Genomic DNA, 26780 nt, shown 5'->3' with positions numbered 1-26780 from the left:
ACAATAGACATCAATTTCAGTTCAGCGGCAACCATCTTGATTATCAATCGCATGCAGAGTCCAAAAATTGGCGAACAGGAGCCACATTTAGTTCGGTTTTGCTGGTTGACGGCCACCCAGAGCGTTGTTCGTCGTGAACCTCTTCCCGGCCCTCCTTAAAGGAGTTTAACCACCTCAAAGGACAGAGCAGATTGTGAGTAGGACGGCAGATTGCTCGTCAGCCTCACGAATCATTTTGATAGTCTCTTTAAGAGATTTTTTCAGTGTAGCACAAAACTTAGTAATCGCCTAACGTTGCTCAATCGTCGATTCCATTTTTTTCGTGACACGGTAGACGCGCAGAGGATTACAATAACTGGCGTCCTACCACTTACCCAGCTTTGAGAGAACTGATACCAGTTTCACGACAAATCTTTGCGTCCCCACTACTTACTCCAAGTGGTTCAATTTCACTTTGATCTATAGGAGTGGAGCGGGAAAATAATTACATTACATGCGGGACGCACCCTGTATATAGTATGTAGGTCACTCGACGGTATTTCCATGAGCACAAACGGAAGCAGATGACCTCCCTCCCCGCCCAACTTACCGGCCGCGATGATGTGGAAGACGCAAGGGTCCTTCTGCTGCCCGGCCGTGTTAGAGGCCCAGCACATGACCGTGCCGTAGTCCATCTCCGTCATCGGAGTGTACGTGAGTGTGCTGAAGAAGGCTCCCGTCTGGTAACGTGCTTGGGGCACGTCTATGGTCTCGGCCGTGTTGTTGAAGGACCACTTGAAGGAATCGGGTGCGGGATACGCCTCCACTTCGCAGATGACGTGGGCGTTCTCGTGCCTCGCCACGCCGTACACTCGCTTCTGGTCCGACCTACAGATGGGCTTGTCTGAGAAAGAGAAAGATCAATAGGGTTGATTGAAGGACAAAACGATTAATCACTGAAATATTTAGATATACTTAGGAAGGTGACAACGGCTAAGATCAATTTAACATATTCACAACCTTGTATGAAAAGCCATTTTTTCATGAAAAAATAAATGAAATGTCCGACAATGTTTGTATAAAAATTTTCGGTAACAACTTTTCTCTGACGTGTGTGTGATGAACTTAATTCCGAACGTCTCGTTGGTGCGAATGGTCGCGGATGGTATATTGGCATTGATAAGACGGTGACAGTACACACCTCATTGAATAACTGAAAATTTGAGATGCGATAGATCTGCGCTTAACTCGATCCGAAGGTCTTGACGAACGACCAAAAGAAGAGTCGAGTGTCTGCTTGCAAAGACCTTCTGCAAAGACATCGCGACGATTCCCCATCCCCCGAACAGTCCCCAATTGGCACCAGCAGACTATATCCTATACCCAAAAGTGAAATCTTCCCTACCTCAAAGGACGCCATATGGGACCCTAATCGCCGTCATAGAAGCTTGCTTGCATGAGCGCCCTTATGAACCTTCCGACTACCAGGAAGCCTTCGAGTCGTGGTAAAGCCGCTGGTAAAAGTACGTCCACGCAGGAAAGGTGTGTAGCAATATTGAATAAATGAAAAGACTCAAATAGCCGTAAACAGTTTACCTTGCTGAAGGAGGGGGAAAAAATCAAAACAATATTTTCCTAACTTCATCAATTTACTCCCTCTTTACAAAAAACGGAACCTTCTTTTGGAAATTGAAATTAGGATGAAGATTTTAATGTGTTACATTGATTTCCTGTATTCTAAGAGAAGCCAGCTTGAGATCAGTGCATATTATCTGAACAGGAAACTCACGAAGACATTGACCAATCCAGAATACCTGATCTAGCAGGAGCTAGAGAGGAGACTTCACTCCGGGGTGGGAAAGAAATCAAACACAAAACCCTGGGGACCAACCGCCAACTCAAACGGCTATTAAGTTAGTCAAACACTTCTTCTTTTAACAGTTACATTTTTGAAAACGTTGTAAACCTTTCTAGTGAGGTAATAGCAAAGGAAGAGCTTAAGCTATTAAATTATGGATTGAATTACTATTTGCAACCTAAATCTCCTATTATCAATCTAGTAGACCACCTAAAAGCTTCAAGTAGAAGCTTGAAGCTTGAAGTATTTCGATCATGCCACTAAGGATTTCATCCGCTAAGATTGCACATTAAAAATTAAGACATTAAAAATAACATCCAGTCTTCTAAAAACTACCTCATCTTCTTATTCTAAACGAAATTTTCAAATTGTCAAAAGTTTAAAATCTTATGATTGCTTATACCTCAAGGCCAGCAAAGGAAATTTGTGTGTCATTCTGGGCAAAGAAAAGTCAGTCTTCTGTTGTCAAACGGCTCTTATTCCGAAAAAGAACCCAATCAGCAAACTCGTGTCACAGTTTAAATCTGGCCTAAATGCTTTTCCTATTCTCGAAGGGCAAATAATTCTTGAAGGGCAAATGAAGTATGTTCCCATAAAAAATTTTAAAAAGAACACGGATCCGGAATACTACAACAAAAACATAAAAAACTAAAGATAGCGGTGAGAAAGGCACACAAATTAAAGAATGAAAGTACAGAAATGTCACACCATTAGAGGACCTTGGTCCGGAACCTAAATAGGGAAAAGAAGGAGGCAAAGGAAAAATTTCTTATCAATGCAATTTCAAAAGACAACGCAGCGAAATTTTATAGATACATGAGAACAAGGAAAGATAACAGGGAACGCGTGGCTATATTAAAAACTAAGGAAAATAGCATTGTAACAGATACTGTAGAAATAGCAAATATGTTCAACTCCTGCTTTACGGATGTTTTTCGGGGAATAGAAAACAAAAAGGAAGATAAGGCTTGCCTAAATTGCTCAGAAACGACCGAGAACTTCATCAGTATAACAGCACCAAATACCTTACTGCCCTCGACAAACCGTATTATCTTGGAGGACTCATATATTGTGAAAAAAATAAGGAGGATGAGGAAAAATAAGTCAGTGGGAACGGATAATATCTCAATTGACATTCTAAAACTGGGTGATACCGCAATAGCTTTGTACCTGAGTCATCTATTCAAAGTAACTTTAAATAATGATGCCTTGCCCAATGATTGGAAAAAAGCAAATATTACACCAATTTTCAAGAAAGGGGATAAAACAATAGCCAACAATTATAGACCGGTAAGCATAACCTCAGTTGTTTGCAAAATAATGGAAAAAAGAATCGCTGACTACATTCGGGAATGGTGGGCAAGAGATAGATGGCTATTCAAACACCAACATGGGTTTAGAACAGGATACTCGTGCGAAACGCAGCTTTTGGGATTGAGTCAATACATCGGCGACGCAATAGACGAATGAAACGAAGTGGATGCAGTAAGTGTTGATTTTTCGGCAGCTTTTGACCGGGTGCCACACGATAAATTATTGTTAAAGTTGGATTCGTTACCATTGGACTTGAGGGTGAAACAATGGATAGAATATTTTCTCAGAGGCAGAATTCAAAAAGTAAAATTAGGGAATACATTTTCAAATGAGGCGAGCGTACTAGCAGGAGTTCCACAAGGCAGTGTTCTAGGGCCATTACTCTTCCTAATTGACGTCAACGATCTGCCAAACAATTTACATTCCCAAATAAGACTCTTTGCTACAGACGGATAGAGCATGTAAATGACCACGAAATATTACAAAATGACATCGATCGCCTTGGTGACTGTGTTACAAATAATAATATGGGTATTAATATAAGTAAAAGTAAGCATATAAAATTTTCAAATAAAAAGAATCCAGAAAAGGAAATTTACACCCTCTTTGGAGAAAGAATCCCATGTACTAGTCAATGCAAATATTTAGGCATTTATTTAACAAGGGATCTTGGGTGGGAAGTCCAAGTAGATAATTTGACACGGAAGGCATTTAAAGTATTGCATTGGGTGATGAGAAATTTAAAAGGAAATAGCGTAGCCACAAAAGAAAAAGCATATAATACACTGGTTATCCCTATCCTAGAATACTCCTCCATAGTACGGGATCCATATGAAGTGGGACATATTAAAAATATAGAAAAAGTTCAAAGAAAGGCAGCAAGATATGTACTCGGAAGGTACAAAAGAACAGATAGTGTCACAGAAATGTTAGATATACTGAAATGGGAGAGTTTGAAAAATAGCAGAAAAAGGAGTAGGTTAGGTGCGATGTATAGAATTGTTAAAAAGGACGAAGCGTGGGAAGATTTATGGCAAGGGATAGAAAGGCCTAACTTTAAGGGAAAAAACGACCATCGCCACAAAATAAAAATAAGGACTCAAAAAACCAATAAGAAAAAATACTCTTTTTTAAATAGAACTATTATTGATTGGAACAAGCTGTCTGGAGGTTGGTTTGAGCCCTTTCCATCCAATTTTAGAAGTTTTAATTTGAAATGTAAAGTAGCCATTGGGTAATAAACTTCATTGTAGTTTTGAAAATATTGTTTGTATGTGATGCGGACGGCATTTTGTATGTGATGTGGAAGTTTGTTTGTATGTGATGTGGAAGTGTCATTATGTAAAAATATTTTGTCTCTTATCTGTTTTTATGTGTTCGTATGCAATTTTCGTTGTTAGTAGTTATCTTTGACCTAACCTGACCGTTGCCACCAGGAAATTTGCCTAATTGCAACGTAATTGTGTAAATAAATAAATAAATTTTGCAGAATCAATATCCCAGTAAAGAAATTACTGGAAAATTATAGCAACTTCTGAATATTGATAAGATAATTTTTACCGAGGGAATCGCGTCATAGGGGGTTGAGTACTAGAATACGAATCGAAGGCCCGGGTTTGATGTCAGTGAAGTTTTGGAAACTCTCGGGTTCACCCAAGCTGAATGATTCTTTTAGTACGAGATCCTTCTGAAAAACCATTAGCAGAATAGGGAAACTAACAGGGGTCTTACCACGATGTGTGAAATACAGACGACAATGGGGTTCACACGGTAGCTAGATCTACCCTCACTTCACAAGCCAGCGTTACCAGTTGAGACGATTTCAGTGATTTTAATATTTATACAGTTTAGGATGTCTATGGTGGAACCTATATAAGTCAGAAACATGTAATACTCGGGTGTAGAAATATTTATACAGGAGTATATTGATTGTTTAATCTTCAAATAATCACCTCATGTCGATGGTACCTGTGAAACATGGGCTTAAAAGATTTAGCGGGGATTCCATTATTTCAAGGAATCAGTGTATTTGATTTCGATAAAATAGAGTGTTATTCTTTGAAAAGAAAATGTTTTAATTAAAGTAAATTATTTTATATTTTTTATCATTTCAACTTTTTCCATGGGCATCCATATCCACTAATTCAAATTGGTAAAATCGCAAAACTTTAACTTCCCGGGAATGTCACATGGTCTCACGGGATTCGATCATGGAACGTTTTACTGAGCAGTGACAACTACATATGTCAAATCTGACTCATGTCCAGGCCCTTTCATCGGGCCTAGCTCTGGCTACTCGGAGGTAGTGGAACACTTACACATGACTCGAAGCTCCACCGTGTTGCTGTCCCCGTCACCTTCGATATTTGACGCGATGCAGGTGTAGTTGCCCGCATGATGCCGATTGACCACCTGCAGCGCGAGGTCCTGGTTGGTAGTGATTACGCCTAGTTTCTGGTTGTGCTGGATGATTTGTCCCTGTGGAAGCATTTAAAAAAGACTTTTCACATTGACATTCGAACATTAAAACCAGAGGGATAATTTCTCTTGATTTATTATATATATATATATATATATATATATATATATATATATATATATATATATATATATATATATATACATATATATATATATATATATATATATATATATATTATTAAAGTTAATCAACCGGTAAAGCTAGATTTTTGGATGGAAACAACAACCAAACAAACAGTTAATTACTCCTAAAAAAACACAAAATCCATCATCCTACTCTAAATCAAGTCCCTCTTCATCTCTGAGTACTTTCTTCCTCCCGTCATCCCGTCCAAGATCCCTATCCTGTTCCTTCCCTTTCCTCTTTTGCCCAACATTCTCCATTCTAGTACAGTCTTCAACATCCCACTGCCGGTCAAAACCCCCTTCATCCACATTTTTTGCCTCTATAGGATTGTTCCCAGCAAATCCCTCTCTTCGCCTACCATACCAAGTACTTTCTCATTTGTTTTCTTCTCAGTCCATTTAACCTTCTCCATTCTTCTTCGAACGCACATTATAAAAGCCTTCAGTCTATGTCTATCCTCCTGCTTCAATGACCACGTTTCCACACCGTACATAGCTACGCTACATATCAAAGTTTTTACGAGTCTTTCCTGAACATCCTTACTCAACGTCCCTTTCGTCAACTCCCTCCTCCTTGTGAAAGCATCTTTGCCTAGCGCAATTCTTCTCCTCACGTCCCTACTACTTTGACCGTGCTGGTCCAAAACACTACCGAGATACGTAAACTGTTCTACCTGCTCTAGTTTTTGCCCTCCTACTTTAATGTTAAGCTTAGCCTTTTTCTTTCTAGAAAATCGCATAACCTTTGTTTTATTAATATTGATTCTGATCCCATACCTGTCGCACTGAATTTACAATTCATTCAGCAATGCTTGCAGCCCCTTGGCTGACTGACAAACTAAATCTTGGTCATCAGCAAACCTAACTGATTTTACGAATTCCCCGCCCACTTTCATTCCTACCTCGAGTTCTTCCCATGCCTCTTTGATCATTTCCTTAACATACAGGTTAAACAGCAACGTTGATAATGGGCAACCCTGTCTTACACCCATTCATAACACTGCCCATCCTGACTCCCCGTTTCCCACCCGCACCTGAGCGGTCTGAGACATGTACAGGTTGCGGATTAGCCTCCTTTCCCTCCAATCTATTCCAATTTTCTGCAGAATACTCATTATTTTTTCCCAGTTCAATCTATCGAACGCTTTTTCGAAGTCTACGAAACAGGAAAATACCTCCTGGTTGTGTTCTATATTCCTCTCGATTAATGATCTCATTACTGCAATGGCATCACGCGTACCTCTCCCCTTCCTAAACCCAAACCGATCATTCCCTAAGTAACCATTTACCATACTCTCTATCCTTTTGTTTATGATCCTGAGAACAACTTTAGCTGCGTGGGATATCCAACTTATCGTCCAGTATCCGTCACATGATGTAGCCTTTACCTTTTTCGGAATAAGAACTAAAACTGACACGACAAAGTCTTCCGACCAGATTCCATCCTCATAAATACTACGGATCAGCCCATATAGCCTTTTCCTCCCGCAATTTTCTAAGCATTTTAAAAGTTCCGCGGGAATGTTATCCACCCCCAAAGCCTTATTTAGTTTCATCTCCCTTAATGCCCTTTCTATCTCATTGTCTAGTATGCCTGGACCCAAGCTGTCTTCCTCTACGTTATATTCTTTTTCAATGTCTGGCTTTGTTGGTCTATGTTCTTTGCTATACAGTTCTTTAATATACTCCTTCCATCTCTCTTGGATCTTTCCTGCGTCAACTTTACCTTACCCACCTTATCTCTAGCTGTTAGCATTGATCTCCATTTCTTATTTCCCAATAACGATTAAACTTTGCTGTACAGCGAACCGATTTCACCCTTCCTCTGCAGACTTTCCATATCCTCGCACTGCATCTTTCACCATGCTTCTTTTGCTTTTTTTGTTCCCTTCTCAATTCATTGTTCAATTCTTTGTACTTCATTTTCCCTAATTCTGTATTTATATTCTTCCATTTTCGCCGCTCATCCATCTTTGTAATCATCTCATCCGTGATCCATGGTTTCCTAGTCCTTTTAGCGTTAACGGTTTCTTTTGCGGCTTTAGACAAACCTTTCTTGATGCTTTCCCATTTTTCTTCGATTGTACCTAGCTCTTTACCATTCTCCATGATTTCCTCTACCACCCTGTTTGTATTCCTTTCTTTTCAAACCATTTAATGCTTCTACATTCCATTTTCTTACTCGCCGCCCCTGCCTTATCTTTTTGAAACGGACGCAACATTTCATAACAATTAATTTGTGGTCAGAGTCCGCATCCGCTCCCGGGAAGCTGTGCGAATGTATCACACTGTTCCTAACTCTGTGTATAACCAGGTTATAATCTAGCTGATACCTTCCGGAGTCACCTGGCATTTTCCATGTATACCTGCGTCTTTTGTGGTGTCTAAACCAGGTGTTGGTGATAACTAACCCCTGTCTCCTGCAGAACTCAACTGCTTTCTCCCCGTGGTCATTCCTCATGCCTAAACCGTAGTTCCCCACCTCATCACCAGCTCTTCCTTCACCTACCGTCGCATTCCAATCCCCCATCACTATCAAATGTTTCCTGCAGGAACACACGCGATCATGTCCTCTAACTGATCATATATCCTATCGACATCTTCTTCCTTATGGATGCTCGGGGGCATTTATGCCTGAATAATAACCAAGTTCGTCGGTTCTGCTTTTATCTCTATTAGTAATAATCTATCTGTTACCTGCTCTATGTCGACTACGCTTCTTCCTACCTATTTATTATCAAAATATAGAGGAGATATCAAAATATCAAGAAATAACGTCTGAGTGTTCTTCTTTTTTGTGTTTCTATATTGTGTGTTACTGTGTATTGTACTATTCGGCACTCACACTTCGGCACTTTATATATATATATATATATATATATATATATATATATATATATATATATATATATATATATATATATATATATAAAAACACAAATGTAGATTTTTAGAATATAGGGACACAAAGAAAGGACACTCACAATTTGTTATTTTACGTTTCGACAGCACGGCTGTCGTCTTCAGAAGACGACAGCCGTGCTGTCGAAACGTAAAATAACAAATTGTGAGTGTCCTTTCTTTGTGTCCCTATATTCTAAAAATCTACATCTGTGTTTTTATATTTGTGCGTCGCCGAAGAGCGTTCCATTTCGAAGATATTTTATATATATATATACATATATATACATATATATATATATATATATATATATATATATATATATATATATATATATATATATACCCTGCGTGTGGGTCACGGTAGTCCGGGTGGTAGAGCGTTGAAGTACTGACCGGAGGGCCCGGGCTCGATTACCGGGCAAGCCTCCCTGGGCACCTGCAGCTCCAACAAAACTACGTGATTTTTCGGGTGCTAGATCTTCCTTGGAAACCATAACCGGGAAAGTGAAAGAAACTGGGTCCCCTTCCTTGATTTGTGAATTTCACGCGTCGAATATTGCTTAGTGCTGGGTAAACTCTAACAACACTTTCCAAACAGAACTTCTGGTTGATTGCTGTGTTTATGGGTCGAGGGTGTGCGGCAGGGGATGAATACACACCGGAATAATTTTACCCGAAAATGACCCTACTGGGGTTTGACAATGTCATTATGATTCCCTATCGTTCTTGGAAAAATTGATACCTGAAATCTATCTGTTCTACACTTGATCTCTCCTACCGTAGTGCGATGGGAGTAGCTGCTCTAATAATTAGGAAACGCTGCTTAGTATATCATAACAACGTTTTACAAATTTAACTCCCCTACGCTTCACGTGATCTACTTCGTCATTTGATCCAACTTCTTGAGGATCCCTTATACTTGCAGTTTATTCTAAATGAGGCCTAACAAATGACATAACATTTCTCTTTGACCCTTTCACAACATTTACCTCGTACTCTTATAATAAATCCTAAAGTATGGTTAGCTTATGCACAAATTCCGGATCTTGTGTTAGGGTAATGCCTAGGTTTTTAATTGAGTCTACATATTTCATTCCGGTGTTCCCATTCTAATTGCCTAGTGTCACAACACCAAGTGTCTCCTACCTGTGTCATTATGATACACGTGTGTAATATTTTACACAGGTGGGGACAATATGAAACGTAAACTACGTATTCATATTTTAATAGAGATACTTCATAGATTCACTATATTTTAGAAAACCTTTTTTCATGGGCTGGATATTTCTTTAATTTTAATCTTATCAGCTGAGACCAGATTCAATCTAAATGAGACCATATGCGCATGATTACGCATTTGACTCCCATTCTCTAACTTGCTCTCCAATTCCATCCGCGGTGATTAACGCGATCCTCTTTTGTGCCACGAGGACAATATTTACTTTCAGCAAAACACATTGAGAGTGGGATTGAAACCATGGCAAACGTTTAGAGCGTCGAGTATTTCAACTAAATAATGTAACGAAAGAAGGCGGGTATCGCCATTCGTCTGGGTTGGAGACACATTTTCAGTGTTTTCTTTTATTACTTTGTCAATGTCTTCAAAGTGCATGTCCCCATCCACTCACTCCCGATGCGCTGCATACAATGAAATCAGTCGACTTTTTCGCTCCTCCCAGTTTCATGGCACGCGCGCTCACGGCACCACTCGTGACCATAGGTGCAATTAAAACTGCGAAACAAAAGACCAATTCAATGCCGGCGACCGGATAACGCAGTGAGAAAATTAAAACATTTTCCTCTCCTTCCTTCGCTCACGAATTGTCCATTGTTTGGGCGGGAGTTGTCGGCAGCAGTCACAAGCGACGCGGGCGCCACCACTGCGGAGAGGGGGGGGGGAAGCCCGGCGGCTCGGAAATAAAGTTTATGTTGAAAGCAGAAAGAAATTGAAATGGAAACAACTTGAGGAGGTTTATTTTTCAACCTCGCTTTTTTACGCTTTGTTTCAAGGGAGAGAAACGTTGTGGGCGCCTGGTGAACAATATGTGGAATTGAAAAGAGAGCGGAAATTAATATAATGGCACTTCATGCGCGTTTGATGACTCCCAGAGATTTTGACTGTTAAAAATTGAAATGATGAAAAAATATATTCATCGAATTAATTACCAGATTGTTCCGTTCTCTTCGATGGAAGGTAGTAGGGTTCCTTTGCTTCCAGAAGAAGGACAAACCGGGTTCCAAATTTGAACATGGGTGGGGAGCGAGGATTTTGGGTGCAATTTTCAAAGAAAAAAAGCCATTAGATAGGAGAGGGATGCAAATTTTGGGGCTGACAGGAAGGGTTCTACATGAGAGCTTGCAATTGCAGATATCTGGAATGGAAAAGACAAAAACGCTGGCAGCGCCCTTGGTAATGAAAATAAAAAAGTCTTTCAATCCCTCCCGTCTCATTTAGTTCATCATTGCTCAGTGGAATTGAAAATGCGAACTATCATTTACTTTCTCTAGAATACCATTATATTTCTTCAAATCATCGAAGCACTTCTCTTCCTTTTAAAAGGATAACCCAACGAGAAAGCAGATCCCACTTATCAAACCTAATACTTGTAATTTTTAGAGAGCTGGCAACAAGCCTCTAAGACACATATATTTTAGCACTACATGATTACGACAAATAAGTGTACTTGAAACTGTATGAACGCTGTAGTGCCATAGAAATTTTAGAAACTTGCACCCAAGGGTGGGGAAGGCAACGCTTCAAATCGTTGAAAAGCTCTGGGGTAGAAGAATAGTGTCCCAGGGCGTCACACGCGGCCACTTCGTTCTCATGCCCGCCTCTTATGTCGCTTTTTTCTTTTGCATCCCGAATTCTATCCATATTAAAATCCTCTTGCCTATATCTTCATGGGTAAATCTCACAATTGGACAATTATACTTTCTTAGTGACCAACTTATTCACCAGGACCATGAAATCCCGCATTTCTCAAAAAAAAGTCGTCGACAATAATTTCAGTGCTTCGTGTTTGAAAGTAGTGAATATATATATATATATATATATATATATATATATATATATATATATATATATATATATATATATATATATAATAAATTGGACAGCAACAAACAATATCGAACCACATAAAAAGAAAACTCACACGTTATTTCTTGACCATTTCGACAGAATTCTGCTCCGTCTTCATCAGAAGATATAGAAGTAATGACTGCTGAAATAGTAGAGGTGAGGGGTGCGAGAGAAAGGGAAGGGGGCCACGGGAAGGGAGAACTTGAGGCGGAGGAGGGGTGAGAGGAATGGTTGGGGGAGAGGAAAGGGAGAGGAAAGGGAGAGGAAAGGGAGAGGAAAGGCTAGTGGGGAGCGGAGATAGGGAAGGAGGGAGAGGGAGGGGGTGGAATTGACACGAAGTCGGAAAAGAAAACAATTTGCTCACCGCAACTATTGCAACATCCGAGATCCAGGTTTTAACGTACAAAGTCGCGATCAAACCCTGCAAGTCGAAACAATGGCCACGCACACCAAAACTCATGCGGAAAAACGAAGTATTCAAGTCTCCGATATGCATCGCTTCCACAAAGTGACAATTCAGGCCATTCTCATCAGTGAACGACATTGCGTCCCGGATGCTGATAGGCCATACAGAGCCAAATGAATGCCATTTTAAGAGTTTTTAATTCTATAGGGTTATCGGATGTGGGAAGGGACGCTAGGACGGAAACATTGTAGCACTGGTTGAAAGGGGTTTTATGATGGGAAGCTTGTTTAGGGATGGGGAGACCCGTGGACGGGGAGGACGGATTACACGGGACGCGGTGGTTGTTAATCCTAAGGTTCAGGGGATTGGAACATTGGCCCATGTAAAAGGCCGGGCAAAGTTTACAGGTCAGAAGATGAACAACATTCTTGGAAGTGCAAGAGGAGTGACGGAAGGGCGGGAGAGAGTTAAATGGTGGGATGAAGTGGGGTGGAGTGGTGAAAATAGGGCAGATTTTACATCTTCCTCGATGATCTGGAGTGGGTATGGCTCTTGGGGGTGTGAGGGGATTTTGAGAGCGGCTTGGTGGAGTTGACGATATCTGCTAGCTTATCGAGCCGTTTGAAGGTGACAGAGGGGCATTTGGGAAGAAGGTTGGAGGAAGTGTTGTGATTTTTGAGGATGGGGAACAGGTCTTTGAGGATTAATTTGAGGGACTGAATGCCTGGGAAGTAGGTAGTACAGAATGAGAGAAGCTGGGAGTCTGTGGTTGAGGCAGGCTTGGGGGTGTAGGAATGTTTGAGTATTTTTTTATGGAGGAGAGAATCAGGCTATTCTCTTTGGAGGAGGGAGTGGTGAAGGTTGTTGAGGTATTTGTTAAGGGATTCGGGATGGTTGCAAATACGTTGACCGCAGATAGAGAGGGAGTAAGGAAGTGCTTGGCATGGGAGGGGTGGCAACTGCTGTAATAAAGATATTGCTGCCTATTAGTAGGTTTTGTGTGAACAGAGGTCAGGAATTTGTTATTTCTAAGGGAAATATTAATATCAAGGAAGGTAATCTGAGAGGATGAAATGGTCGAGGTGTAAGACAGAGATGAGGAATCATTGAGTTGGGAGATGAAGGAATTGAGGGAATCTATGCTATGTGGCCAGAGTAGAAAGATGCCATCAATGTATCGGAGCCACAGGAGGGCTTGCTGAGGATACTAGGAAAGGAAATTCTCTTCCAGGACACCGGGGTGGAGGTTTGCATATGAAGGGCTGAATCTACTACCAATGGCACAGCCCTTTATTTGGAGGTAATAGCTATTGTTGAAAGAAAACGAGTTGCGGGTGAGAATGAAATTAGAAAGATCAATGAGAAATTCGGTGCTGGGGATGTGAGGGGTAGGACTTTCGGAGAGTAAGTGGCGTAGGGAAGAAAGGCCTACTTGGTGAGGAATGGATGTGTATAAGGAGGTGACATCGATTGTAGCCATAGTAATATGGGTGTCAGGAGGAAGGGAAGTTGAGTGGAGTAATCTGAGGATGTGATAGGTATCTTTTATAAAGGAGGGTAGGGAGTGAACTAAAGGTTGGATATAGTAGTCCACGAAGGCGGAAATTCTTTCAGTCGGAGAGCTACGAGAGGAGACTATAGGGCAGCCTGGGTTGTTGGGTTTGTGGATCTTTGGAAGGATGTAGGTGAGGGGTGTGAGGTTGGGAAGGGGAAAAGAGGGAGATGTCCCTGGGGGATAGATTCTCCTTGGGGCCGTTGTCGTGGAGGAAAGCGATTATTTCTTTTTGGAATGCGGGGTTAGGGTCAGCAGGAATATGTTGATAGGGAGAAGTGTCGGAGAGTAATCTGTTACATTCTTGTAAGTAGTCTACATTGTTAAGGACTGCAACTGTCGAACCTTTGTCGGCAGAAGTGATGACTAGGTTGGGGTTGCGTGTGAGTTTTTTTAACTCAGCTAATTCGGCCGGGGAGAGATTAGTTTTCGGGTTTAGAGATTTAAGGAGAGAAGGACTAGATGTTTTGGATAGGAGAAGATTGATAAAGATTTCGACCGGGTGATTTGGAAGGAGCGGTGGAGGTTCAAGGTGGGAAGGCGGCCGGAACTTGGTGAGGGCGCTGTGTGTGTGTGCGGAGGATTGAAGAGTGGCGGGTTGCCAAGAAATGTCGCCATCTAAGATTTCTGGCATAATTTATGACGTCTGCGAGGATGGTCACGTGATTAAACTTGGGGGTGGGGGAGAATGAGAGGCCTTTCCCGAGAAGTGAGGTTTGGTGCCCGTTCAGCGTGGTGTTAGAGAGGTTCAGCACGTGTTCGGCAGTATCTATTGTTTGGTCGATCGGCGGGGAAAGGGCGGATTTACAAGGGTTTTGTTGATGGAAACGGCTCGGTGGAATTCGGGTTTTGTTGGGGGAGGTGGGGGGAGGGGGAATATAGTCTCTGAATCCGGTTTGTGCAGGTAAAGGGGTGTGGGAGGAGGGCTAAGTTTGACAAGTTGGAGAGGTAAGGCAAGGCCTTGGCGGAAGTAAGAAGCGCACAAATTGAACAATTTTTTTAAGGCTTTTCTGCGTCGGAACTCAAGGAAGCGGAGAACTGATTTTAAGGATTCAGTTTACATTCGGGAGAAGATGTGGGGAAATGAGAGAAAAGGACTGGGAAACCATGGATCACGGATGAGATGATTACAAAGATGGATGAGAGGAGAAAATGGTAGAATGTAAACTCAGAATTAGGCAAGAGGAAGTACAAAGAGTTGAAGAATAAATTGAGGTGGGCAACAAATAAATCAAAAGAAGTATAGTGGAAAACGCAGCGCGAAGATATGGAAATTTTGCAGAGTAAGGGTGAAATTGGTGCCCTCTAGAGCAAAGTTAAATCTTTATCGGGGAGTAAGAGAGGAAGATCTTTGCTAACAGTTAGATATAAGGCGGCTAAGATATTAGCTGACACAATAAAGATCCAAGAGAGATGGAAGGAATATATAGAAAAAACGTTTAGTAAAGAACTTCGACCAACAAAGTTAAACATTGAAAAAGATTATGACGTGGAGGAAGATGGCATAGGCCCAGGCATACTCAACGATGAAATAGAAAGGGCATTAAGGGAGATGAAACTAAATAATGCCGTGGGAGTGGATAACATTCCCGCGGAACTATTGAAATGTTTAGGAAAACGTGGGAGGAAGAGGCTATATGGGCTGATTCGTTGTAAATATAAGGAAGGAATTTGGCCGGAAGACTTCGTGAGATCAGTTTTAGTTCCCATTCCGAAAAAGGTAAAGGCTACATCATGTGAGGGCCACAGGACCTTAAGTTTGATATCCCACGCAGCTAAAGTTGTTCTTAGGATCACAAACAAAAGGATAGAGAGTAGGCCAAAGGATTACTTAGGGGATGATCAGTTTGCATTTATGAAGGAGAGAGGTACGCGTGATGCCATTGCAGTAATGGGATTATTAATCGAGAGGAATATGGAACACAACCAGAAGGTATTAACCTGATTCGTAGATTTTGAAAAAGCTTTCGATAGAGTGAATTTTAGGAGAACTAATGAGTATGCGAATGATTTTTACACTCTGAAATTGTTGAATTGAAATGCACATTAGCGGATGACTCCGTTAAACGTTAATGTTGCGGCATTTCCCGCAGTTTCTTTGGAATTTAACTAATGAGTATATTGAAGAAAATGGGAATAGATTGGAGGAACAGGAGGCTAATCCGCAACCTGTACATGTCTCAGACTGCTCAGGTGCGAGATGGGAACGGGGAGTCTGTATGGACAGTGTTAGGAAGAGGTGTGAGGCTGGAGTGCCCATTATCACCGTTGTTGTTCAACGTATAGGTGGAGGAAATGAATAAGGAGAAATAAGGAGAACTGAAGGTAAGAATGAAATTCGGCGGGGAATTCATAAAATCAGTTAAGTTTGCTGATGACCAAGCTTTATTTTGCCAGTCAGCCAAGGGGTTGCAAGCATTGCTGAATGAATTGGAAATTCAGTACGACAGGCATGGGATGAGAATCAATAATAATAAAACAAAGGTTATGCGATTTTCTAGAAAGAACAAGGCTAAGCTAAACATTAAAATAGGAGGGCAAAAACTAGAGCCGGTAGAACAGTTTACGTGTCTCGGAAGTGTTTTGGACCAACACGGCCAAATAGTAGGGACGTAAGGAGAAGAATTGCGCTGGGCAAAGAGGCTTACACAAGGAGGAGGGAGTTGATGACAGGGACGTTGAGTAAGGATGTTAAGAGAAGACTCGTAAGAACTTTGATATGGAGCGTAGCGGAAACGTTGTCGTTGACGCAGGAGGATCGTCGTAGATTGGAGGCTTTTGAAATGTGGGTGTCGAGAAGAATCGAGAAGGTGAAGTGGACAGAGAAGAAAACGAATGAGGAAGTACTTGGTCTGGTGGGCGAAGAGAGGGGTTTGTGAGGAGAAATTCTATGGAGGCTGGAAAATGGATAAGGAGCGTATGGATCGGCAGTGGGATGTTGAAGACTGTAGCAGAGGGAAGAATGTTAGGCAAACGAGGAAAGGGCAGGAACAGGCTAAGGATTTTGGACGGGATGAAGGGAAGAAGGGAGTACTTAGAGATGAAGAGGGACCTGATGCAGAGTAGGATGCTGAATTTTTATTTTGTTTGGAGTAACAAAATATTTATTTGGTGGCTGTGTCCATCCGAAAACCTACCTTAACCGGTAGATTACCTAAAGTGATAAAAGAGAAAGCGAATAGCAGTGCTGTCCCATGCCTACCCTCTTTATCTCATTCTTTCATTTGTGTCGGCCGTCTCTAATTCAGTTGGACTGTTTCATATTAGTCTCATTACATCTTAGCTGGTGTGCCAACATTTTTTGAATGAATGAGAAGGGTATTTTAAAACTTTAATATGCATCAGACATTAATGCGTTCTCTTTCCCTGATATCAGGATATCATGAAAAATGACTCTATCTGTTTCGTATTAATAAACCTTCACCAGAAGAGCATTGCTAGTTACCACCTAGTGCATTCCAGCTTTCAAGACAGGAAATTATATTCCCAACAATGATATCTTTACTAATTAAGCTGATCTTGTGGATTCAGGAGTGTTGTGTAACCGTATACGTATTGCATTTTGGGGATTATTATATTGGAACGACTTCATGTGCCACAGGTTGAACAAAGGAAAAAGGGTTTTGTTTAGCAGCCTTCTCAGTTTTCAATTTCCCTTAACTCCGTTGTGTTTTCGCCAGTCAGGTCATTGGATGGTTCAGGGTCTTCCCTATGTCCATGTTTAACTCCAGTGATTCGTGTTTTTCTACTAGTTTTAAGTTATATTCTCGCAGGGTGGCGATCAAGGGCTCTGATTTCAAGGGGCTTAATTATTTTTATTGGGGTCGAAAAGTTGCTTGGCTATAAAGTAGTGAGGACGCATTGCCGCGGGGATGAATTTGTTCTGGGGATCAATTGTCGTGGAGATGAATTGTCCTGGGAATGAATTGTTGATAAACATTGCCTCCAAGCTGTTAAGACCGGGCTGAGTCATCGAGGCTGGAAAGACAGGGCTTAAATCCGTTCGTTAGCGCCAGTGGAGGGAGGCCTGGCTGAAGAGGATTGCGGGAAGAAATGGCACATCGCGAAATATGAGAGCTAGTCCCACCCCCTACGGGCACCGAAATCCCTTCCCGCCTTCCCCTCCCCGCTTACCCGTCCATGTGATGGGTTTAGGACCCCTCTGCCTCCGTGATTTAGGTCTCAGCGAGTTTAATATAATTTGATTAGTTTCTGCTGCCAGGAGGGTGAGGCGCCGTATTTTTGGAGCCTTCCTCTCTCCCGCCCTTCTCTCTGCGCCTTCCCTCGCACCAACTTATTGTTTCCTGGCGTTTTTATTTCGCGCTTGCCCACTCTGCTGCGTTGGCAGTGGCCAGAGAGTGGTCCCCTTCGACCGTTACAGAATTCTTAAAGTGCGCGAATAGAACCGAGAACTTCCCTCCGGGAGAACCAAGAGCTAAAAACATACGTTTAACTTCTCTGATTCCGTTAATTATTAAGCTACTTATTGCAACGTAAATTTTGTAAGGTATGAACATTGTAAATGACTTTCTCCATTTGGAACATTATTATTAATTAATTTTAGTCACAAAAATATAAATACTCTTCATGCCAAACAGATGATTTAAATCGAAAAGAGCAGGTCAAAAGGGAATCTACTTCATCCGGCAGTCGAAACTTGGCCTAATGACTCCCCAAAGAATAAGGCAAGTTAATGTTTTTCTTGTGATACTCTAAAAATAAAAGCGTTTACGATTATAAATTTCAATAAGGTTTGGTAAGAGATCACTTTTTATATTACCTGAATATCTTCAAAGTCAATCTGCAGGCTTCAAGTCAATTCCAATGAACTTGCGGAGTAGACCACAATATAAATCCTATGAAACCATCTTTGCCCACAGTTGGCCAAATTTTCAATGTGTACTACTATTTCTAGTTTTTGAATGGGCGAAATTGAGGACATTACTTTCAGTAAACACCTTTGCCTAAAGTCGTAAAAGAGGTTAGTTTCAGGGCCAACTTCCGCACAACTTTACCAGATTCACGAAGTTTTTCCGAGCCCCGGCGACTGTGACTACGGTGGCGCTTCGATTTGTACGCTGTGCGTAACTATTTGCAATGCAATGGCAATTTTCAACCCGGTCAAATATGAGTCCCTGCAAACTCTCGATGCGTAACATTCATACTGTAAGGAATGGCGAAAAGCACGTAAACATTTAACGAATCTTTGGAAAGCTAACAGGTGAAGTTTCAAATTTTGGAAATATTGAGACTTTTTTTGGAAGTTTGGTCAGCCTTAATCGCTTTGAAATCAACTATCCACCGTTTTCTTCTGGAGCAGTTATGAAATCTTGATAATCCTAATCCTTGCCAAAATTGTGAGCGTGTATTATGTCATTATCTGCAATATTAATTGATCTGCAAACGGAATACACCCAAATATAACTCCTGCGGGGCACATCCCGCTTATTTATTATGAATATGTGTATTAAAGGTATTATGGGCATTCTGTATTACAACCTCTTCACATTTCTTTGTCTAAAGCTGGGTGTTGCATCTACGTTTCTAAGGAGGTAATCAGGATGTAACCCTCGCGCTGTTCCCCCACGAATTTTCGGCTGCAAGAATTTGCCTGACCTCATTTTCTATTAAGTAAATTTCTACTCTTCTTCATTTGTTTTATCCTATACTTTATTTTACCCTATCCCTGCATGCTGTTAAATCTGAAAACTTGGGCAGCAATAAAATTCTAGGAAAAGAGTTCCATACACGATTGCTTGTATTGTCTTTAGGGGGGTAAATATAAAGATAACGGACCTAATGTGCTGTTAACACGTTAGAAAGAGAGGAACTTCATTATTCAATGAGGTACCGCAGAAATTTTGCGGGCTGCGTTATGGAAAGAAGGGTTCATTAAACGAATCGCGGGAAAGTAATTAGATAAAAAAGTTAAGAATAAGAGTTATTTCGCCTGGATTGCACCCTGTCTGGAAAAGGGCTCGAGGGTTTGGGACCCTGCGCTCGGCTTCATTTCGGAAGTGAAAACAACACCAAGAAAGGCTGCACGGGGAGGGGAAGTTATGAAGGAGCCTTCGCCAGGGGACGTTATGAAGGAACAGAAGGCGTCACAATAATCCTACGCAGTCTTCGTTGGAAGTCAATTGAAATAATGAATATAGCATATGACTATCCAACTTTCACATGACGCTCTCCCGTTGCTCCTAAGGATTCAACCCTTAATGGGAAGATTTTCTTTAATTCATGTTTAATTCCAAAAGTGTCTCACACAGGGTCCCTAACACTTGACGCGTCCCCAAGTTTAGGGGTCTAATCAACTTTAAATCACTTTTCCCAAATATACCATTCTAATACTTCCTTACTATTTCTTCTATGAGCTATGGTTTATTTCCTTCAGGCCATATTTAAAATTAGGATGATAAATAAAAACTTAGATGTGGTTTCTAATATCTATGTTTGATTTTTTTCGTTGTCTCCGGCGTAAAGTTATGGAGTTAACATACGATATTGAAATTAAATGAAATTATTGAACTGTAATTCCAGACACTGTTTTTAAAATACGACCCAGGTTTCAACGCAGAACGGTATCATCAAGTGATAACGTTCGTAAACCTGATGATGGCGTCCAACGCCGAAACCTGGGTCTTCTTTTAAATTAAGTGCGGAATTACAAATCAATTATTTCATTTCAATATTCTTTGTTTGACCTGATAGAAATGAGGTTTATAATTTATGAGCTTGATTTGTGTTACTATCAGCGTTTTGTGGCGGTCTGTGATAGCTATCCAAAAATCTTCACATGATCAGTCTAAGGGTTAAGTTTGACCACTTCAAGCGAGAAGTATTAGTCTGGTCTGCAAGGTAACACTAGTAGTCTTTCTATAGAATGATGAACTGTCACGCGTTTGGAAACATCATTCTTCCCTTCCTCCTCAGTCGCAAAGACACTTGGAATGGACTATAGCGTTGAAAGAAGTCACAGTTACCTTTATTTGGGCCTTGCTAATTCCAAATACTTAAAGAAAAATTGGTTAGCCTCGGCTGGCTCGAGGAGATTATATTGATCCTAAATCCCTTCACTCACAGACTTCTAAGTTTGATTACAATTTTCCAGGTCTTCAACTTTACATGATGATTGAATTCAACTTTTGTGCAAAAAGTGCGGTCAAATCCGAGAATGAGAACACAAGCTGAACCGGTTGAAACCGAAGCGCGATGTTTCCAATATTGACTGAAGAGGTGGGCATTAAAATCTGATATTCGAGCGTCCATTTCAGGCGTTTTACGGGGCTGACATATTGACGAAGCAGTGGGTACCCAGCAGATTGAATGCTATTAAACGCTCAGAGACCAATTATTAGACTGTTTTAAAGGGTGTTACCTTACCATTGTTACTACTATGGTTATCATCATCTGTCACCGCTACAATAAATCAGTGCCATTCATTCATTTCGTTCGATACAGGTCCGGGTAAGGGAATCATTCCCTATGCACTTAATGCTCAAAGAACGTACACGGGCTATTTGTAGGGCTATTTGAACGTGCGCACTCGGTGCCTGCACGCAGTGCCAACCCCTTATAAATACTCTCGAGGTCTTCTCGACCAACTCACAGGATCTCACCGCCCCGCCAACACTCCCGCACCCGGCAGACCATGGGCAGTCTCCCCAATTCACGCCCTCCTCCCACGGATGCCCCGCCAGACATTTATTGTACCAACATGACGAAGTACTCATAGTTATGGCCATAATAACAGGAACGCCACCGCCGTCGCCAATGCCCTGCCCCACATAAGATCCCTCCCCTCAAGTCCATCCATGGCACTGTCTCGTGGCATTTTGGAATGTCTCGCTTGGCTCCCATCGGGAGAGGTCGACGATGGATGATAATATCTAGACACCCACGGCGGGAAGGCAATTTACGATTTTCCTACATCACCCGTAAATATGATGGATTACTTTGAGCGTTGATGCTTAAGAATGTCATGCTATTTTGTAGATAAGAAATTTTCGATAGTTAATAAACTATAAGAGATAAAAAAGCAGTGTCACACGATTTGGAAATATTTGAAGCTGAGTGTTTCAAATTTATACTTTTAAAATTTAAACACTCAGTGAAAGTTTTTTGTCTATACAATATTTACAGGCAGACCGGGTTTTGTCGAATTGTGTTTCTTTATTTCGTAAATTTATTTCTTGATTCTTTATTTTTACCTATCGAAAAAGGAGGACATATTTTACTGGTACATAAAGCCGGCAATTTTAACGAATAAGAATGAAATGTTACCGTATTCGCATTAATCTATTGAAAATGCTGTTCTTGTATTATTGTCCACTCCGTTAAATACTTAGGCGTTACGATCTCTGCTAGGTAAAAAGTATGCGGAAAATATATGGAAAAGCTATAAAAAAATGAAGATTTATTAAATGACTATTCGGCCATTGCAATGTTATCAGGATTAATACCATATTTAGTTAGTTAGGCGTAATTTTTAATATACTACTAATATGGGGGATTCTCGATTAGTTGGTTTACTTTCTGAATTGCGAGCGTAATCCCAAAAGTACCCGACCCAAAAAAGAAAACGCAAAAAATATTTGAAAAAACTGTAATTATTTTTTTACAAAATCTCCTTTCAGGTCTATACACTTTTCCCAGCGATGTTTAATAAGCTGGATACCCTTTTCATAGTGACAGCTGCCTTCCTCCTCAAAATAGACATGAACTGCCGATATCACTTCTTCGCGGTTGGAAAATCTTTGACCCCCGAACTATATTTTCAAGTTTGCAAATAGAATATAATCCAAGGGGGCTAAATCTTGCGAAGTGGGTGCATGAGGTAGATATTCAAATTTTATGTCATGAATTTTCGCCATTGCAATAACGGATTTGTGAGTTAATGCTAAGGAATTGTGGGTGTGCGCAGTCTTGATGAAACATTACTTTTTTCTTAGTCAAATGCGACCGGTTTGCTTGATTTCTTCGCTCAAACGTTGCAATAAGTTTGCATAATACTCGCCGTGGATTGTTTTTCCTTTATCAAGATATTCAATGAAAATAATCGCTTAACTTTTGTTTTGTAAACCTGGTGTGAAATGGCATGCAACGCACCTTAGTTGTGGCTTTTAGGGTAGATGTAGAACATATTTCTCTCCCTGTAGTTGTTTTAGAACTCTGACTCACGATTTTATTTTTGCCAGCAGCGTAAATATTTGGACTAATAACTGACTTACATATTGAACTCCGCCACATGCACTTACATCTATGAATAACAGTTTCAGGTCCTTTAATCCAAACAGAAACTTTAACTATTGTTGCCATTGTCTTAAAGATCAGGACCTACAAGTGTGTAACACTCTGCACTGATGAAAATTTGTAGATATTAATGTAATCACCGTAATCAAGGGTAAAGAGCTTGCAAATGTCGGATTTCAACTACTCCTATTGTTTTGTGATAATGTGCGCGGTCGTGTTCACTGTCTTCGATTATTAAGACGCTTTGCGTCAAAATACTAATACGCAGAATATTTTGGTTACTTATGGATTGAATTTTAATCACGCTAAATAAGCAAGTCATAGCGCTTTTAAAATTAGTATTTCCCAAAATAAATGTCTGCGAGCTGAGCCACGGTTCTGATTGAGCAGCATCTTACCTTCCAGTAAATTTAAAATTTTGGTAGTCTACCGTGAATGGTGGATTTTGGATGGGCACACTGCGCACACCCACAATTCCTTAGCCACAACTAACACGATAAGATGAAACCTGACAGTGCACGCAACAGTTCTAGAGAGAGAGAGAAAGCTAGGAGTGGAGTGGTTGCAGATGAAGGATGTCTACAGGTACTGTACTTCCCAGCCCATCACAGTTCACTCCCTTAAATGTACTCCTCTGAATGAAGTACAGAGTTTGGGATACCTTTGACTCTCCCCCCTAAGTTGCAAACTGACACATTGACATAATTCAATAAATGTTGTTCATGCAATGGTATAAAATAAACGAAACTGATGCAATGAATCGACATGATCCTTCCTCACTGGAATACAATAAACTGTTCCTTAAGTCCACCTACATTCTCTCTCCCTTCTTTCCACCCAACATCCCTATTTTTATCCTAGCCCCATCTCGCTGGCCAAGCATTTTCCCCGCCACCAGAGTCCTCGGCATTCACCCCCCCCCCCTGCATTCAGGTTCATTATCTCCTGCATGTGTCTCCCCAGAGCGCTCTCTTCTCCCCAATATTTTTCAATATCCACGCATAATTAATTTTAAAACAATGCGCAATAGTAGTGTTGCGTTGATTGGAAATGTACTTCTGAACATTTTGGCTCGCGTATATTCCAGAATATTATGTAAAAAAGAGGTATTTTTAGTCTAAATAAGATTGCTATGGAATACATTATTCATTTTGCATAATTACCCCATTAAACTACGTTACGAGGGCTCATTCAATTATATTTAATGAGACTAAGTTTAAAACGGACAGCTTTAAGATTTCATTTTTCTCTCGAACGATATGGGGTCAGATTAACACTGTTCGACCGCACCAAGGGGAAAAGTATTTTTTGCCAATGGCCTGCCGTGTAATCACCTTCTGCCACACACCCCATCGATGGTTTGGAGGGTGTAATGTATTGTAAATTATAAAGGTGGGAATTGACTCCGAGCAGCATTATACCCTACCGTATTGTACATACCTTCTGCGAATTCAAAGTCTCAAAATGAAGTTCTCTTTGTGATATTTCTTCTTGCATTATTGCCTTTCGTTAAATCTTCATCATCATCAGTATTTCAATCCTAAGATTGGTTTACTGCAGCACTCCATTCTACTCTATCCAATGTCAATTCCCTCAATCGTTGATACCCTCTCTGTTTTACGTTTAATCTTATAAGTCTAGATTTATACCTTTTATTATGGCGCGTTGTCCCTTTCCAGTATTTCCTCGCCTTCAGTCGCTCGCGTGTTTTCTCATGGATGCTGGGCCGGACAATGCAAAATATCGCTCGTAGCAACATCGGCAGATGAATTAGCTGGCCTAAGCTGTCCACTTTACATTCCTCAACGGATTAATTACTCTTCCGTGCACCGCGATGCCGTTCGCCCAGGTTCCAGGGCCTTTCCCGCCTTTGCGTCGAGTGCTTACCTCCAGAGTTCTCTCTCGATCCGCTCCTCCTCCTTCGAGACTCTTCATGACTCTATTCCGCGCGTACTCGCGAATTTATGACTGATCTTCTGCTTACCAGATTCGTCAGATGCAAGTACCCATTTTTTTCTGTTTCGGCAAGCTTAAAGCACTAAGTATCTCACTTCACGACTTTCCACCCTCGATAACAAACACAATTTAAAGTGTATCAAGCAATTTAAGCATTATAAATTTTTCGTCTTAACACCCTGAGAACGTGACTCACCCCTATCGGCGCCCCATACTCTACAAATGATTTTTTTTCTTTAGTTTCTTTCTCTTTGTTTCTTTAGTGCAAACCGGAACCCTCTCAGACAAACAGAAGCTGACGACACACACACTATGTATTCCATTTACAAGTAGTCATTTCTGCTGACAGAGGTGTGGATGGGGATGCCTCGCTTGAAAAAGGCTCGTCGTGAAAGGCAAAATTTTTTGTAGAGACATGTACTTTCTCACTTACGGCAGAAAGATCCGGGGAATGGGAATGACGGGCCCTGACGATGAACCTTACGTACAGATTTCTCATCGTCCAGTTATTAATTATCAAGGTTTAACTGCGCATATGTTTCCCTCATTTTACCACTCCATTCATTTCATTGTTATGTCCGAGCATGTGATAACTTTCACATTACTCCATTTATTTATAATTTTCCTTGCGTACTAATTATACCACCATTTTTCTTTCATTCTGAAAAATATAATTTATGTTTGGATTTGATACCGCGAAAAGTTTTACTTATGAATGAATTCATATTTTGTTTTTTTCTGTCATCAAACTACGTAAACCAAAGATATAATTCTTGGCGGAAATTTCTTTTTATGGATTCACTGCCACGTGGGACACTAAGTTCGTGAGTTCCAAATGTTTTGAGGGAAAGAAAAGACTATGGCTTGCCTGCCGTGAAAGGTTTTGCTGCGGGATGCTCGGTCTTGGACGTATGAAGTGGGGTAATACGAAAGAACGTGCATCGGTATTTTTGTATTTCCAGACCAAGGAAGTACATCCTATCCCCCCCACAACTCCTTCAAGATCTCCACAGGAGCGCTTTCAAAATTACCTCCTCCCATGATATTGCGTCACGCGGCCCCTCCTCTTTCCCCGTGGGGTGCTACATAAATATAACGGCTTCTTATAAAGGTGAGAGTGGGGGGCCAGGTGTCACCTTCTAACGGGGCGAAATGAAAGTTCCGCCCTCCCCTCACCCCCTTACACCCCATCCACCACCGCCTTCCGATTTCCCCCCCTTCGCCACTTTGACTACCCTTTTAAAGATGGTTTTTTCTCCGTCTCTCTATTTTTGCAAAAACATGATAAACTATTAAGAGCATGCTCGGGTTGGCTCAGACGCGTACAATATTCCATCCTACCTTCGAAGAGAGTTTTCTTCTATCAAAGTGAGACGCTGCTGAACTAAAAAGCGTGCAGAGCCGTCAGATTAATTCTTCCAGAATTTCGGTCCAGACTAAACCGTGTGGGATCCCATCCATTTGTTAATATTTACGTTATCAATAGAGGCCTTATCTGCATATCAAGTCCCGGCATAGGAAATATTTTTGCACTTTTGATCTACTTGACCCGCCTTCTCCACATCTCCTATGTTCGTCTTTTAGGTACAGCATGTCCCAACCCCTTTCCCTTATATCTATTTCCATGTGTATGAATATTTATTCGTCATATGGCGGGTTTCCGTGTTTGAATGTGTATTTGGTCAATGCGGCTCGTCTCCTTCTTCTGGCTATGTGTGCCACGAAACGCACTGTTCTTGTCCTTTGTGATGTACCATGATTGCTTCCCTACTGTTCTTTCCTCTTATGATTCGTCTATAACTCCTTTGATGAGCAAAACAGCTTCCTAACACTATCTCCTGGCCAAAAAATCGGGGCACTTGGTCGT

The 26780-nt window shown here is 41.0% G+C and overlaps 1 protein-coding gene across 1 annotated transcript in view; it reads right to left on the bottom strand.

Moving 5' to 3' along the window:
• LOC139698622 (nephrin-like) overlaps nt 1–26780 on the bottom strand; it is a 556765-nt gene that overhangs the window by 54359 nt on the left and 475626 nt on the right. The window contains exons 7-8 of the mRNA XM_071597464.1: nt 5470–5629; nt 590–883 (exon numbers count right to left, since the gene is read on the bottom strand). Coding sequence (XP_071453565.1) covers nt 590–883; nt 5470–5629 — 454 coding nt within the window. The remainder of the gene's footprint in view (nt 1–589; nt 884–5469; nt 5630–26780) is intronic.

Source organism: Hetaerina americana, unplaced genomic scaffold, assembly GCF_022747635.1.
Source record: "Hetaerina americana unplaced genomic scaffold, ioHetAmer1.1.p SCAF_9, whole genome shotgun sequence".
In the NCBI taxonomy this organism is placed as follows: Eukaryota; Metazoa; Arthropoda; class Insecta; order Odonata; family Calopterygidae; genus Hetaerina; species Hetaerina americana.
Note: the sequence above shows the minus strand (reverse complement) of the source record. Positions and strands in the feature narration are given on the sequence as shown.